Source organism: Aspergillus saccharolyticus (assembly GCF_003184585.1).
Source record: "Aspergillus saccharolyticus JOP 1030-1 unplaced genomic scaffold BP01scaffold_26, whole genome shotgun sequence".
Classification (NCBI taxonomy): domain Eukaryota; kingdom Fungi; phylum Ascomycota; class Eurotiomycetes; order Eurotiales; family Aspergillaceae; genus Aspergillus; species Aspergillus saccharolyticus.
In genome coordinates this window covers 136,019-149,386 of record NW_020290636.1, presented here as the reverse complement: position 1 = coordinate 149,386, position 13,368 = coordinate 136,019, and the positions used below count along the sequence as shown (strand labels likewise).

At 54.5% G+C, this 13,368-nt stretch overlaps 5 protein-coding genes across 5 annotated transcripts; 2 read left to right on the top strand and 3 right to left on the bottom strand.

Annotated features, from left to right (window-relative positions):
* Window positions 1-13: 13 nt before the first annotated feature.
* BP01DRAFT_375408 (acyltransferase family protein) lies at window positions 14-1,444 on the bottom strand (the record flags this gene model as incomplete). The annotated part of the gene is made up of 1 exon (XM_025576892.1): window positions 14-1,444. One exon carries the CDS (start codon window positions 1,442-1,444, stop codon window positions 14-16), a length of 1,431 nt encoding a protein of 476 aa, XP_025429486.1.
* Window positions 1,445-2,021: 577 nt separating this feature from the next.
* On the bottom strand, window positions 2,022-3,073 carry BP01DRAFT_384436 (uncharacterized protein; the record flags this gene model as incomplete). Its single annotated transcript, XM_025577510.1, has 3 exons — window positions 2,022-2,293; window positions 2,362-2,596; window positions 2,669-3,073. 3 exons carry the CDS (start codon window positions 3,071-3,073, stop codon window positions 2,022-2,024), a joined length of 912 nt encoding a protein of 303 aa, XP_025429485.1.
* Window positions 3,074-4,854: 1,781 nt separating this feature from the next.
* On the top strand, window positions 4,855-8,659 carry BP01DRAFT_261122 (P-loop containing nucleoside triphosphate hydrolase protein; the record flags this gene model as incomplete). The annotated part of the gene is made up of 8 exons (XM_025571298.1): window positions 4,855-5,236; window positions 5,288-6,367; window positions 6,426-6,893; window positions 6,962-7,274; window positions 7,338-7,761; window positions 7,834-7,975; window positions 8,049-8,275; window positions 8,354-8,659. Coding segments are annotated over 8 exons (3,342 nt in total), but the record flags the coding sequence as incomplete, so codon positions are not given.
* Window positions 8,660-9,469: 810 nt separating this feature from the next.
* BP01DRAFT_402601 (uncharacterized protein) lies at window positions 9,470-11,550 on the bottom strand (the record flags this gene model as incomplete). The annotated part of the gene is made up of 8 exons (XM_025578650.1): window positions 9,470-9,489; window positions 9,675-10,098; window positions 10,165-10,368; window positions 10,404-10,515; window positions 10,551-10,575; window positions 10,633-11,093; window positions 11,155-11,390; window positions 11,443-11,550. 8 exons carry the CDS (start codon window positions 11,548-11,550, stop codon window positions 9,470-9,472), a joined length of 1,590 nt encoding a protein of 529 aa, XP_025429483.1.
* A 695-nt stretch (window positions 11,551-12,245) lies between these two features.
* BP01DRAFT_300715 (arylamine N-acetyltransferase family protein) lies at window positions 12,246-13,288 on the top strand (the record flags this gene model as incomplete). Its single annotated transcript, XM_025572002.1, has 2 exons — window positions 12,246-12,667; window positions 12,736-13,288. 2 exons carry the CDS (start codon window positions 12,246-12,248, stop codon window positions 13,286-13,288), a joined length of 975 nt encoding a protein of 324 aa, XP_025429482.1.
* Between the last annotated feature and the right edge of the window lie 80 nt (window positions 13,289-13,368).

Here is a 13,368-nt window from a genome sequence, read left to right as displayed (position 1 = left end):
AGATATCTATCTATTAGGATTTCTCCACCAATTTCCCTTCCAACCACCGTCCTAGCCGCACAGAATGGTCATCCACCGCGACGGCAAACCGATCGGCCACCCAGAACACCACGAAGAGCAACCCCGACCACGCCAGAAAGAATCCCAGCAGATACGCCCCCGTCGCCTCGTGGCCCGTCATCCGCCACATCAGCGGGAACAGTCGGTAGCCCACCCCATGCATCAACGGCCCATGCACAATATAGAGTGAATAACTGATCCACCCCAGATACTGCACGAGCCGGAGGTCCAAGACGCGAGCGAGACGACTCCCCTTGGGACTGTGCGAGACCACCCCGACCAGCAGAATCGCGCCTACCGAGGGGAAGACGCGGTAGAAGCGCACGTCCCACGCAGGGAGGACCCGGGCCAGCGTCCGGTAGCCCGGGGTGCGATGGATGCATTTGTCCGGCGCAGAGAGAAAATACAAGGCGATGAAGACGAGCACCGTCCGGAGGAGGAAGCGGAGGCATACCCTCCCCGTGGAATACGGACTGCGGGGGGGTTTGGCGGGGGGTGGGATGGTCTCTTCGGGGGCTCCGGGGGCTCCGGCGGCGGCGGCATCCCAGCGGAGGGAGGATTCGGCCAGCAGACTCCCGGCTAGAAACAGGACCATCACCCACCGAACATGTCCGTAGCAGTAGGCAATCAGACCGAGCAGGATGGCCACGCGGGAGACGTAGCGGAGCCGCACCACCACCAGGAGGATGAGGAACAGCAGGAGCGAGGCGCGGAATTCCATGGGAATCGTCCACAGATGCACGTCGTACTCCGGATAGTTCTCTTCCCAGGCGAAGACGTTGGTCATGTTCCACATCATGGAGGCCCAGTGGGCGGTCTGCGCCCCAAAAGTGCGCAGCCGGGGTTGGTGGTACTCGTTTTCGGCGGTGATGATGGTTCGATCCATGGCCACCGTGGCCGGGTAATCCCAGGCCCCCGTCTGGATCACGATCATCGTGATCAGCGTGGCGAGGGTGGTGGGCAGGAAGAGGCGCACCCCGCGGCGGAAGGTCGAGGAGCTCAGACTGGGGAAGACCGCCTCCAAGTTGCGCGCTCGCACCAGCTGCCAGGACCGGTAGGAGAGCACGAACCCGGAGAGCACAAAGAAGATGCAGACCGGGGCGGATCCGGAATAGACCAGGCGAATGATGGGCAGCTGGTGGAGGCGCAGATTGTGCTCAATGGGCTCGTTGTTGTGGGCGCAATGCGGTTCACGATGCGCCTCCTCCGGGGTCAGCCCGTAGCCGTAATTCACGAAATTGTGAAAGGCCGAGATGATATGGTAGTTGACGACGCAGAGCGCAGCGACTCCGCGGAGCCCATCCAGAGGTGAGGTGCGGCGCAGAGAGGGTCGTTCAGTATTCGGCCGCCACAAACTGGTGATGAAGTAGGGCAGGAGAGCCATGCAGACGAGAGTAAGATACTCGGGAAGCTTCTCGCGGGCGTGTTGCAGCCATGCCTCATACCCTTGGGACTTTGGTTTCTCGTGATCATCTTCCCCATCAACATACTCGTCCAGCTCAAGGGACGCTGTGCGGTGGGATAGGAGAGGCTCCATCAGGGAGTATAGTAACAAACAGACAGAGAGAGAGAAAAAAAAAAAAAGAAAAGAGTAAAGACAATCCCAAGACGAGGAATCAGTCCGGGGGCACAAGGAGTACCCCCGAGTCATCAACGATTTTGTTCGTCATTCTTGTAATTCCGTTAGAGCAGTACATCACAGCAGACATGGCAAATTATGGATGGTTCTGCAGAACCCGAGCCACAGAACAGACTTCACAAATCCACCTGGAAAGAAAAATAGGCTAAGTACTGTAGAGCCCCCCCAGTGCCGATGACACCAGCCAATGTGTCAAGCGGTTGGCTGGAAGCGCACCGTGCGATCTGGCCAGAAGTAGGGCTAATTTAGCGGGAGGATCGAGGTTGATCCTTTCAATACTGCGTAAAACACTAGCCGTATGTACTGTATTACTGTATTCTCCCTATTTTCCCCCACCGACGATAAAACTCCCGATAGCAATCATGCCAAAGATACTCGCCGCGGCAACAAATGACAGTTGGCCCACCATCGACATTGACTCGTCCAATTGTGCCCCAATGAGGCAGGTATACGACATCGCGGGCGCCGCGATGGCATCAAACACCGCCTCGAGCATGTTATTCGGCAGCAAGACTCCCTCGGACTCCGTCAATTGTGCGATAAGCCTCCCTACCCCACCGCCGAACCCGATACCCAGTGCATACAGCACGACCCCTAATTGGAAAGAGTTAGGATTGGTGGAATCACACCGCCGGGCATGGAAGGAGGAGGAGATAACACACCTGCGTATCCCATCGTCAGTGTACGTGATGATGATACCAGAACCGCCCCGATAGCCATGCACATTGCACTGCCTCGCATCGTCCACAGGTCAAACCGATAGGGGCCAAAGAGAGGGGTCGCATCGGCCGAGTGCGTCGGGGATTGTTGCCGTGAGAAGAAGGGTCGTATCCCATGCAGGAGGAAGGCGATTCCGATCAGGCTGACGCCAGCGTTGAGGCAGAGGAAGACCCCTGTCTAGAGCAAAGGGGGGGTGGTCAGTATCATCGCCCCGGCCACGGAGTGCATTCTTCGCGAGGAGTTACCAACCTCGGTCATAGTCCCTTGATAACGGTGAGACAAAGTCGGCAGGAGAACAGAAAATGGGTATCGTCCGATGCGGGAGATGAGGCATGTCGCCACCAACCAGGAGACCCGCAGTTCAGGCCGCGAGGGAACCTTGGGCTTCCTGAGTTGCTTCAGGCAGGATGTTGCCCAAGTGGTCAATTCGTGCTGTTCTGTATGCCCATCGGCAGGGCGCTGGCGGGAGGTTACGGCCCGTTCATCGGAGGGTATCAGCAAGGCTAGTGGGAGCGTGACGATGAGGAGGATGAGACCCAGTAGTAGCGACACGTAGACACTATAGTGCAGAGCGAAGGTGGCTATTGCGGAGCCAGTAAATTCGGCGGCTAACAAGGTTGTGGTGATATGAAATGTATACGAGTGACTAGGCATCGTGCGACAGTTCATGTCAGTGTTCAACCCTGGCCATGAAAGGAGGTGTGGACAATACCGGTCGGCTGAAGCTGTTATGTCACTCAGCGAAGACAAGATTAGGGCTATTGTGGTCCGCGAATCGCCCCCGAACAATCGGAATAACGAGGAGCACCACGTCCAGGGTAAAGGCAGTCCGGACCATCCTGTATCACACTTGTGAGCTCATTCATTCCTCAACCCCTCCAGAGACAGGGAGGGTTTATCCATACCCACGAAGAGGATCCAGCCCTCTGCCAGAACCGTACCTCCGCAATTCATCACCAGCATGAAGCGACGCGAGAGATGTTTCCGAATGTACGTGAGAAGGAGAAGATATAGTATATCTAGATGGAGAAAGACGAAGAGTCAGTACCGGGATCGCGGTATTTCAGAGAAGAAAACGAGAATGATGGGGGAAGGAATGAGTGGGACATCATCTACCAGGGACACAGTCGAATGCAACCTGCCAGCCTTGGATATACGAGGCGTACGGAAGGATCACTCGCTGTGAAAGGCCATGAGCAGACCCAGAGAGATGTTGCAACCTCGCCTCAGTGATAGTAACTTCATAGAGCCGCAAATGGGAGAGGAGTTGGAGAGAGGCACACAGTTGCCGTAAAAACACTATAGCAAAACAGATGAATAGTGGTTTGGATTTGGAGCTGGTGTGGGAGTTGGAGGGAATTGGGGAACCCAGCAATGGCAATGTCTCAGTGCAGCCCTGAATCCGCGCACCATCACGCGAAATGAACCAAAGACTGATGGCAGACGACTCAGGTAATGATATCCATGCCATCGCGGGAAATCAGTGAGTGTGGTAGACGTCAAATCAATGGCTAGACTGCGTAAAATGCAGGAATATCTGTCATAAGAACATTCAACATATACGTAGCCGACTGGATTGGACCGAACAAACCGTAAGGGACTTCTGCCCTGTGGCGGGTGACAATTTAAGTACTCACTCTGCAGCGAAGAGCCATATTGGACCCTTCCATCCTCCATCTCCCGGACAGTCCGGGTGACCATCTCACTCGGTGATAAGAGCCAAAACAAGCGGACACTCTGCAGGAGCGCGGACCAGCTATCAGCAGGGGAGGGGGGGCTGGTGCGCAATAAGACGATAGGACATCGGACCTGGCTGGTAAATTAACCCAGAATGCGGGCCCAAACTAAGAGAATCGGCTGGTTATCCTGGCGAGCTTCCCCTCCTCTGGTCTTTTCTCATTCTCCTCAGAAGTTGCAGTTCCCAAACTGATCTCTCTTCCCCTCGCTTCCATTCACTATTGTTCGCTTTCTTCGCACTGAAAATCAAGCATTTATTCCACCGCGACAACTGACTATGCAGTCGCGGGCGGTATTAACGCGTCTCAGACGCTCACTGAATCGGTGGATTCCTTCCCAACAGCCCCAGTACGAGCAGGTCGAGGCGATTGACTTAGAAGAGCTCCGTGCTGATGGTTCTCGCGTGGATGTGGCACGGCATGAGTATGGCATCCTGCAGGACTGGCTCACTTCTCTGATGCGTTCGATTCAATCCGCCGACTACTTGGAGCAAGCTTGGTTGCCAGGCACCTCGAAAGATGCTCACTACTATGTCCCACTGGCGGGACTGGCACGCAAACGCCAGTGGCTGAAGACAATTACGAGCAAGGAGTTTCTATGTCCTCTACTGGCTTCAGCTGGACTGGAGGTATGGTCCTCGGAAAGAACAGGATAAACTTGCCTAACTAAGGCGCTGACTGACTGGATTTGCCTAGATGCTTGCCTCTCTCTTGACGCTTCTCCTCCCGTTATTCCTACGACGAGTTCTGCAGGATCCCAGTCATATCGGAAACTTTGTGGTTCTTTTTCTAGCCAGTGCCGTAGCCACGTTGGCGGGACGTGCCAAAGACCAGATCTGCCGCGTTTTATCGGTTCGGGCTTCGTCGGTTCTATCCCTGGCTATTTTCCAAAAGAGTGTTCGGTTTTCGAACCTGGCGCATCTGCGGAGTCCCGTGGGGAAGGTCTTGGGCAGCTCCACAACCGATATGATGCTAGTCCGAAACTATGTGCTCAAGGTCCATGATATTTGGAGTAGTCCGGTGCAATTGCTCTTGATTGCGTTCATGATCGTTCGCCTGCTTGGCGTGTCTGGAATTGTGGGTAAGGACGGAGCTTCCCTGCGTACATAAAGGAGTGATTAACACGCATCAGGTTATGTGGCAATGTCAATCCTTCTATTCTCTCAGACGCGCGCCAACGCTGCAGTAGGGGTAGCAGTGGAAGACTACCTGCGCATCGATGAGGTGCGCATCAATCACCTGAACTCCGCCTTCCAGAAGATCCGCGGGATCAAATCATTGGGATTGGAGCCCATGTTTCTCAAGGAGATACGATCAGCCCGCGAGATTCAATTGGAAGCCCTCTGGCGTCGCCTGCGCGTCGTCTTCTGCTTCTTTATCTCCATTAATCAGATGATTCCCGCAGTGACCGCCATGGTTTCCTTGACCAGCTACTGGTACACTGGCCACGAGTTGGTGCCAGAGGTGGTATTCCCTGCCTTGACATTGTTCGAGATGACATTTTCTCCAGCCTCCAAATTCTCCCTCTCAGTCACCCGTCAATTCTCCATTCTCCCGTGTGTCCGCCGCATTCTCCATATCCTGCACCAACCGGAACATCAGCTTGCTGGTCACGAACCCGGGGAAGCTCACCAGTCCAGCGAGGTCACCGCCGGCAATATGATCCAGTTTCAAGATGCCAAAGTATCCTACTACGGCAAGGCAGATGATAGTTCGAACAGCTTTGTCTTAGGACCCGTCACCATGGGTATACCGGCTAATAAATTGACCATCCTTCACGGGGCCAGTGGGAGTGGTAAGTCCACCGTGCTATCGGCCATTGGCGGGCAAGCCGAGGTCATTGAGGGCCAGCTCCTACGCAACTCGGCGACGATGGCCCTATGCGCTCAGGATCCATGGATTATGCTAGGTACGGTGCGTGATAATATCACCTTTCTGCGGCCCTACGAGCCCGTGCGCTATCGTCAAGTCGTCCGCCAATGCTGCCTCGAGTCAGACATTGCCTCGTTTCCGGGCGGCGATCTCGCAATCGTTGGGGAGAGTGGCGCCAACCTCAGTGGTGGCCAGAAGGCCAGAATCTCCCTGGCACGAGCTGTCTACAGCGAGGCAGATCTCCTGCTGCTGGACGATTGTCTGGCTGCGGTTGATCCCCGGGTGGCGCGCAAGCTGTTTCACGAGTGCATCCGCAAGCTGCCGCAGACCGTCATTCTAGGTAATGCGACTTCTGCCATTCAAACGAGGTTGCATGATGCTAAGTAGGCTCTTTGCAGTTACACATCAGGCCGAGTTCATCCCATACTGCGACCATGTTGTGTCTTTGGCCAACGGCATGGTTGCCGAGGTAGGTTGTCCAGACGAGCTACGAAAAAGCCCCCATGGGGCTATTGGGTCAATCCTCATCGGTGAGACGGGGACTCCTAGCAAGGACCATTTGGATGAGAACATGGTCATAGAATCCCCGTCCAAGCCAGATGCAGCAGATTCCAAGCAGATCACCTTGGTGGAGGAGGAACGCGCCCGTGGTAAGGTGGACACTGACTTATATCGATTCTACTTCGAATGTGCGGGAGGATCTCGGTTCATCCTGCTGCTCTCCCTCATGCTCTCTCTCACTGTTGCTGTTCGAATCATCAACAGTTTTTGGTTGCCCTGGTGGATGGGAAATGTGCTATCTGTCTCGACCCACACGTATCTTACAGGATATGCGCTAGTCGTCATGCTTCAGGCCGTCTTCATTGGTATGTTTTGGCTCTATCCCATTGACAGGACGGGTTCAGTACTGACGATGTTTCATCACATTCTGTAGCATCAGTTGGGGTGATTCTTGTATTGGGCACAATGAAGGCTAGCCGGAGTATCCATGAGGGCGTCGTCACGCGTCTCTTCCGCGCACCGTTGGACTTCTTCAGCGGACAGCCTCTGGGTCGCGTCTTGAACCGGCTATCGGTCGATATTGATGGGATTGATTTTCGACTCATCAATGCGGGCGATCTACTGCTGATGGCGGCAACCTCGCTGTTTGCGGCGGTGATTGTGCTTGTCTGGAGCTCGCCGTATCTCCTGCTGGCCTTCGGACCGATATTCTACTTCCAATATCGGATCCAGTCTCTCTATCGCGTGTAAGTGATGCATTCCCTTTCCTGCTGTCGCGCAAGACTTGCTGAAGAACTCCGGTCCGTCAGGTCTGCCCGCGAACTCCGACGCGTTTGTTCTCTCCTGGACTCCCCCGTCCTCTCCGTCATCACAGAGAGTATGGCTTCGATGCCGACGATACAGGCGTATGATGCACGAGAGCTGTTCGAAGAACGCCACCGGGTAGCTCTGAGCCGGGCTATTGTCGGAATCACCGTTCGCTATGCATTGGAAACATGGATCACCCTGCGGATCGAGATGCTCTCGGTGGCCCTGCTGGGGTGTGCGGGTTTGCTCGGGGTCTTCGGTGTGCTCGACTCGTTACAGATGGGGCTGATCTTCACCCTCAGTATCTCCATCTCGAAGCATATGCACCAGTTCCTGTGGTCGTGGATCAACGTCGAGGTCGAGATGAACTCCACGGAACGACTCCGGCACTATATGACGCGGATCCCCGTGGAGGATGACCACCGCGTGCAGCCGACGAGCCCGACCTGGACGGGGGAGACTCCGGAAGGGATGCAGCATCCTTACATTGTCATCAAGTCTCCGGAGTCCGAGCAGCCAGAAGACGAGATCGTCTTCTCCGATGTCACCGTCCAATATCCGCGCAGCCACAGCGCATCCCTCCGAGGTTTCTCGATGCGCATCCGAGCGGGCGAGAAGGTGGGAATCATCGGACATAGTGGTGAGTGTGTATTCTCACCTCCCCACAACAACCCTTATCGTTAGTGTATCTCACGCGTACATTCTTATCCTAGGCTCGGGGAAATCGACTATCCTGGCCGCTTTATCAGCCCTCGCCCCGGTCGTGCAGGGCCGGATCAGCATCCGCGGGACTCCAATCAACGGCCTCTCCCTCACCACCCTCCGCAGCATGGTGCACGTCCTCCCGCAAGACTCAGTCCTCTTCCCCGGCTCGGTGCGTCAGAACCTCGATCCGCAGCTCTCCCACTCTGATGGCGAGTTACTCCATGCGCTTGCCGTGGTGGGGGCACTCCACGCCTTCAACCTCCGACGGAGCAGTGGCCACCTATCCGAGGATGAAGATGAGGGGCGAGCGCAGACCGATCCGACACCTCATCGCACGAATAGTACCAGCAACCTGCTCGACCTCGTGATTGCGCCAGGGGGCACCAATCTCTCGGCGGGACAGGCGCAGCTGATCTGTTTGGCCCGCGGTCTGTTGGCCAAACCCCGCATCCTCGTCCTGGACGAGGCAACCTCGAGTGTGGACTTGGAGACGGAGAATCATATTCAGACGGTGTTGCAGGAGCACTTCCACGAGAGTGTCATTCTGTGTGTGGCGCACCGTCCGACGAGCGTGGCGTGGATGGATCGAGTGATCGTCATGGCAGACGGCAGGTGTGTCCGCGAAGAAGGTCGATCAGGTGGTCATGATGCGGATGTTAAAGATAAGTCTCCAGAGTACTAGGGCACTATTCAGGTTGAGTTCGTTGTTTTGGCGGACTCCTTGTGAAGTGTGGAATGCTGAAGACAGTGAAAACCTCCCACAATGAGTGTAAGGGCGTGACAACCGACATGATTAGATGGAAAGCAGTTTCTCCCTATTACGGGATCAGAGAACCCAGCGAAAATCACAAGAGGCGTTCAGCTAAACATATATATGTATAAGAGGGATAAAGGGGAAGTGTAGGATATACTGCCTGTACCTACAAGAAGGCTCACTATGTCTCGAATATACTTGCACGGAGACCGCTATGTATTTTTATAAGAATGCAGTCCCGGTTGTCTTTTATCATGACGCTCACTACAGCCTTCCAAGAAAGATTCTTAGCTGGTTCGATAGAGGGCTCATTCAATGTCGTATATTACGAGCTCGTCAGAGTCAGAGATCACATAAGACTGCCTATGTTCCAAGTTTCCATATCCTGCTCCCACATTGTGTTGTTGTTTCGTCCTGACTCAACATGCAAGATTCCATGATACGAGAACCATCAGAATCATCAAATCAAGAACCAAAGACTTATGTCGAGAAATGTTGCCAGCCGGTGACAAATCTGGTTTTACCCTCCATATCACGGCACCAAATACCACGGGTGCACCCCATTTCAACCCACAACGGGATGAATTCATGTCAAGCATACTCCCAGAATGACCAGAGATCGTGTCGAATGACATCAAGCCGGTCTCTAGTCATCCCCGACTGCTCGTCTCCTGATCACATCAAATAGAGGCCGACTAAACATGATACAAGGCACGCTGACCAAACTACTAAGGGTGTAGGTGAGGTCGGCTTCCATCGAATAACTCGATCCGATGATGTGATGTTGTCTGTCCGCCGGAAAATGAATCAAGGCGCCTGAAAGACGGCGGCCGTCACTGACAGCTGCTGATGGCTGACCCCGAATGCAACTCCTCTTCACCCCCGGTCTTGACTAGAGGTCCTTGGTAAACATGCCTTCCCCGGACCGCATACCACGCCAGCCCCACCACGAGTTCTCCGAAGAACACCACCACCGACCAATTCATATTGACCGTCGTGACGGGTAGCTCGGAGAAGAAGAAAGAGAAGAAGATGGTGATGGTCAGAAATCCGATCGAGGCCAGGTTGACCGCGATCCCCAAGCACCCGAGGGTCCACGGCCCAAAGGGGATGGACTGGCCCCGCATCCGCTTCATCACTATGAGAGTGATAGGGATCAGGTAGGAGAGGAAGAGGCTCGCGGTATTGAGAGAGACGAAGGCATTGAAGGCGGCGCTAGAGCCGACGTTGATGACGCAAATGCACGCGGTGATCACGGCGGCGAGACCGACAGCGCGCATCGGGATGGCGTTGTTGGTGCTGACCTAGTACCTGCTATCAGCCACCACCCAGAAAGGAGACAAAAGAATCCTAGATCCAGTCCGGCCTACGTGGGAGAAGTATTCCGAGAACGGAACGCCTTTGTCGCGAGCAAAGGCCCAGGTCAGGCGCGAGGTGGAGGCCAGGAAGCCAAAGGAGGCGCAGATGACTAGGGCTGTCGGGATAGCGGTCATGACTGAGGTGCCAGCGTGTGACTTGGTGGCATTGAAGAATATCTCGATGAAATCGTAGCCAGTAGCACTATTCAAGGCGTCCTCCATGTTCCCAATGCAAAGAGAAATGCTAGGACGATGGCGAGTCCGAGGGTCCCGTTAAGCAGGATGGCGCCGATCATACACCATGGGACGATGATGGATGCATTGACCACTTCCTCAGCGGCCAGGCAGTGATGAGCTAAAAGACTTCTTCTTCGTTTAAGAATTGGAGGAATACTTACCCCATGTGACAAGGACCGTCATAGCCTGACGCCATATGTCAGTTAGCATGGTTGAAATGAGATGAAGTGGGGGGAGGCGCACCGATAAAGGGCAGATTTGTTCCCTTTAGACCAACCAACCAGGTAAGACCCGCATTGCTCCATCCCGAACTATTGACGAAGCTCCCGAAGACAGAACTCGCATGCTGATGCGGTGCCAGATACACCAGGGGGATGAGCACCGCGAAGAAGCCGATTGTATGAACGATCAATATCAAGCCTTCGACCTTGGGCAGAAGCCGCGCACCGATGGAGTTTACCAGTACACAGATCCCAAGCTCGGCAGACATCAGCAAGGTGCCATGCCATCGCTGGTAAATGTAGTTGGGATAATTCAGCACCAAGAGGCCTTGAGTCAACGTATCTCCGAAATAGACCCCGGTCGCTGTGTTGGCCCACCACCCGATCATGTCGACCCAACCCGTCACCCAGCTCAAGAACACTGCATGACCCTTGAGGGCAAGCATTGCCACCCAGTGATACTGCCCGGAGGATGTGGGCGCCCTGTAGGTTACTGTAGTCAGCACCTTCCTGGAGCCGCCGCTGCAATTGGGGGGGTTCGTACATCGAGGCCAGTTCTGCCAGCGACATGGCAGTCACGAGAGTCTCAAACCAGCAGAAGAAGTACCCATAGACCAGAGTTACAGGGCCTCCATCGATCATGGCAGTCGGGTTGGCACTGGGTTTATCCTCAGCGAAGCATCTCCATTCATAGTAGTTGACACGCACAAAAGGAACAGCTTCCCAAGTACACATCATCGTCGTAGGAAATCCCAGCATCGATAGAAAGCCAAAGTTTCTCTACTGCAGTCAATTCTGCTCCTGCCGGAGCTTGGACGGAAGAAGTACAAACCTCGAATCGCTGCTTCTTGCCATGCCTTTCCAGATCCGCGGCATCGCGGGCTTGATGTTGTGCGCAGCTGAGCTCCTGCACCACGAGCTCGCCATGCTTGAACTGCATCTGAATGCTGAAGAAGCCCAAGGCTAGTCCTTTAGCAAAAGACACGAGAGTCAGGGTAGGTCAGTTGCAACCGAGAGACTGAGCCGGAGACGACAGTTAAAAGACAATCTTAATCATTATCTGACCTCCAACGGATACTCTCTCCTGAGGCTAATTACCGGACGTGGTGGTCAACACTGTCTCAGTACTAGGAGGCATTGCAATCAAAGATTCTGACTACCTACCAATAAGTGAGTGTTCTGCAACAGGCCATCTTTCAATACCATATGTGACCAACCACCGAGGGAAACTACAAATTAATAGTCTCAGCCGGGACAGAGGACAGCAACCTGTTAGCCCATGCCACGTGGGGTTCAAGCGGATTGGAAAGGGATAAACGAGTTGCATGGTGGCCAACAACACCGCACAGGACAATCTCGCATAACGCTAAGCATGTAACGGATGTTCTTGCATCACTAGCACTACGCTAGCATTTTAGCATTGATTAGTCGTCTGATCTGGTCCGTACTGATAAGGCCCCTACCCATCGCAAGGAGGGGGTGCTTCATTCGAGGTCAATCATCTCCAAACCCTGCGAAAATCTTGAACCGATTCGACGCGAATCAGTCACCGTGAGTTCGAGAGGCATTCTTCCCTGCATCGACCCGCGGTTCCACACCATCTCAAGCATTGGACAAGAGACGTAGCTGTGCAGAATGGTCTCGCACATAGACTGGTCGCAGCGAGCCAGCTACTCTCTCGAACAAATGGAGAGGTACTATGACCGAATCCACCTGCCTCTCAGGTACCGACATTCATCAGTTCCCAAGACCGATGAAGCAGCTCTGGACCACTTGAGGGTCTTGCTGCATCATCAGGTGGCAGCCGTCCCATTTGAGAACCTGAGCCTGCATTATTCCGCCCATCGAAGCATCTCCACCGATCCATTCGAGATCTTCGAAAAGGTGGTGGGATCCAAGGCCGAGCGTGGGGGTTATTGCATGGAAAACAGTTGCCTTTTCGGAACGGTGCTGCGGAGCTTAGGGTATCAAGTCTACCCCGTTGGAGGACGAGTTAACGAAGCAGCGCAACCCATGTCCGCCTCACAAAACTGGAAGGGCCCGAAGTTCGATGGCTGGTATGTGGTCGTCCTGTCTTCGAGAAGTTCCATGATTGTTTCAGAGGGGGTTAACAGAAAGACGACAGGAACCACATGGTCAACATTGTCACCATCGGCCGCCAGAGATACCTGGTCGATGTTGGCTTTGGCTCTAATGGACCCCATCAGCCCGTTCCCTTGGTGGAGGGGCATGAGTTCCACAATGTGGGAAATCAACGCGGCCGACTCGTCCATGGCCCCATCGCCCAGCATACACGGGCCGGTCAATCGATGTGGCAATACGAATTTGCCAACGGGGAACCGACCCGGTGGATCTCCGGCTATTGCTTCACCGAGGAGGAGTTTCTTCCCGAAGACTTCACCATCATGAACTACTTTATGAGTACCCATCGCGAGAGTTGGTTCACCTTTCACCTGGTGTGCGTGCGCATGATTCTCGATGAAGCGGGAGAACGCGTGATTGGAGATCTGACTCTGTTCAACGACAAGCTCAAGCGACGTGTTGGGACCACCTCCGAATTAGTGGCTTCATTTGTCTCGGAGGAGGAACGCGTGGCTGCCCTGGAGACTTATTTCCACATCCCTCTGACAGCGGCCGACCGGGAGAGCATCCGGCACACGATTGCCGAGATCTTGTAGGGTAGATCGAGATATGGAGACTAGTTTCAAGTAGATGAATTCAGCCCTGCTTCCATCGGACCTCCGCCGGATGACGCGGT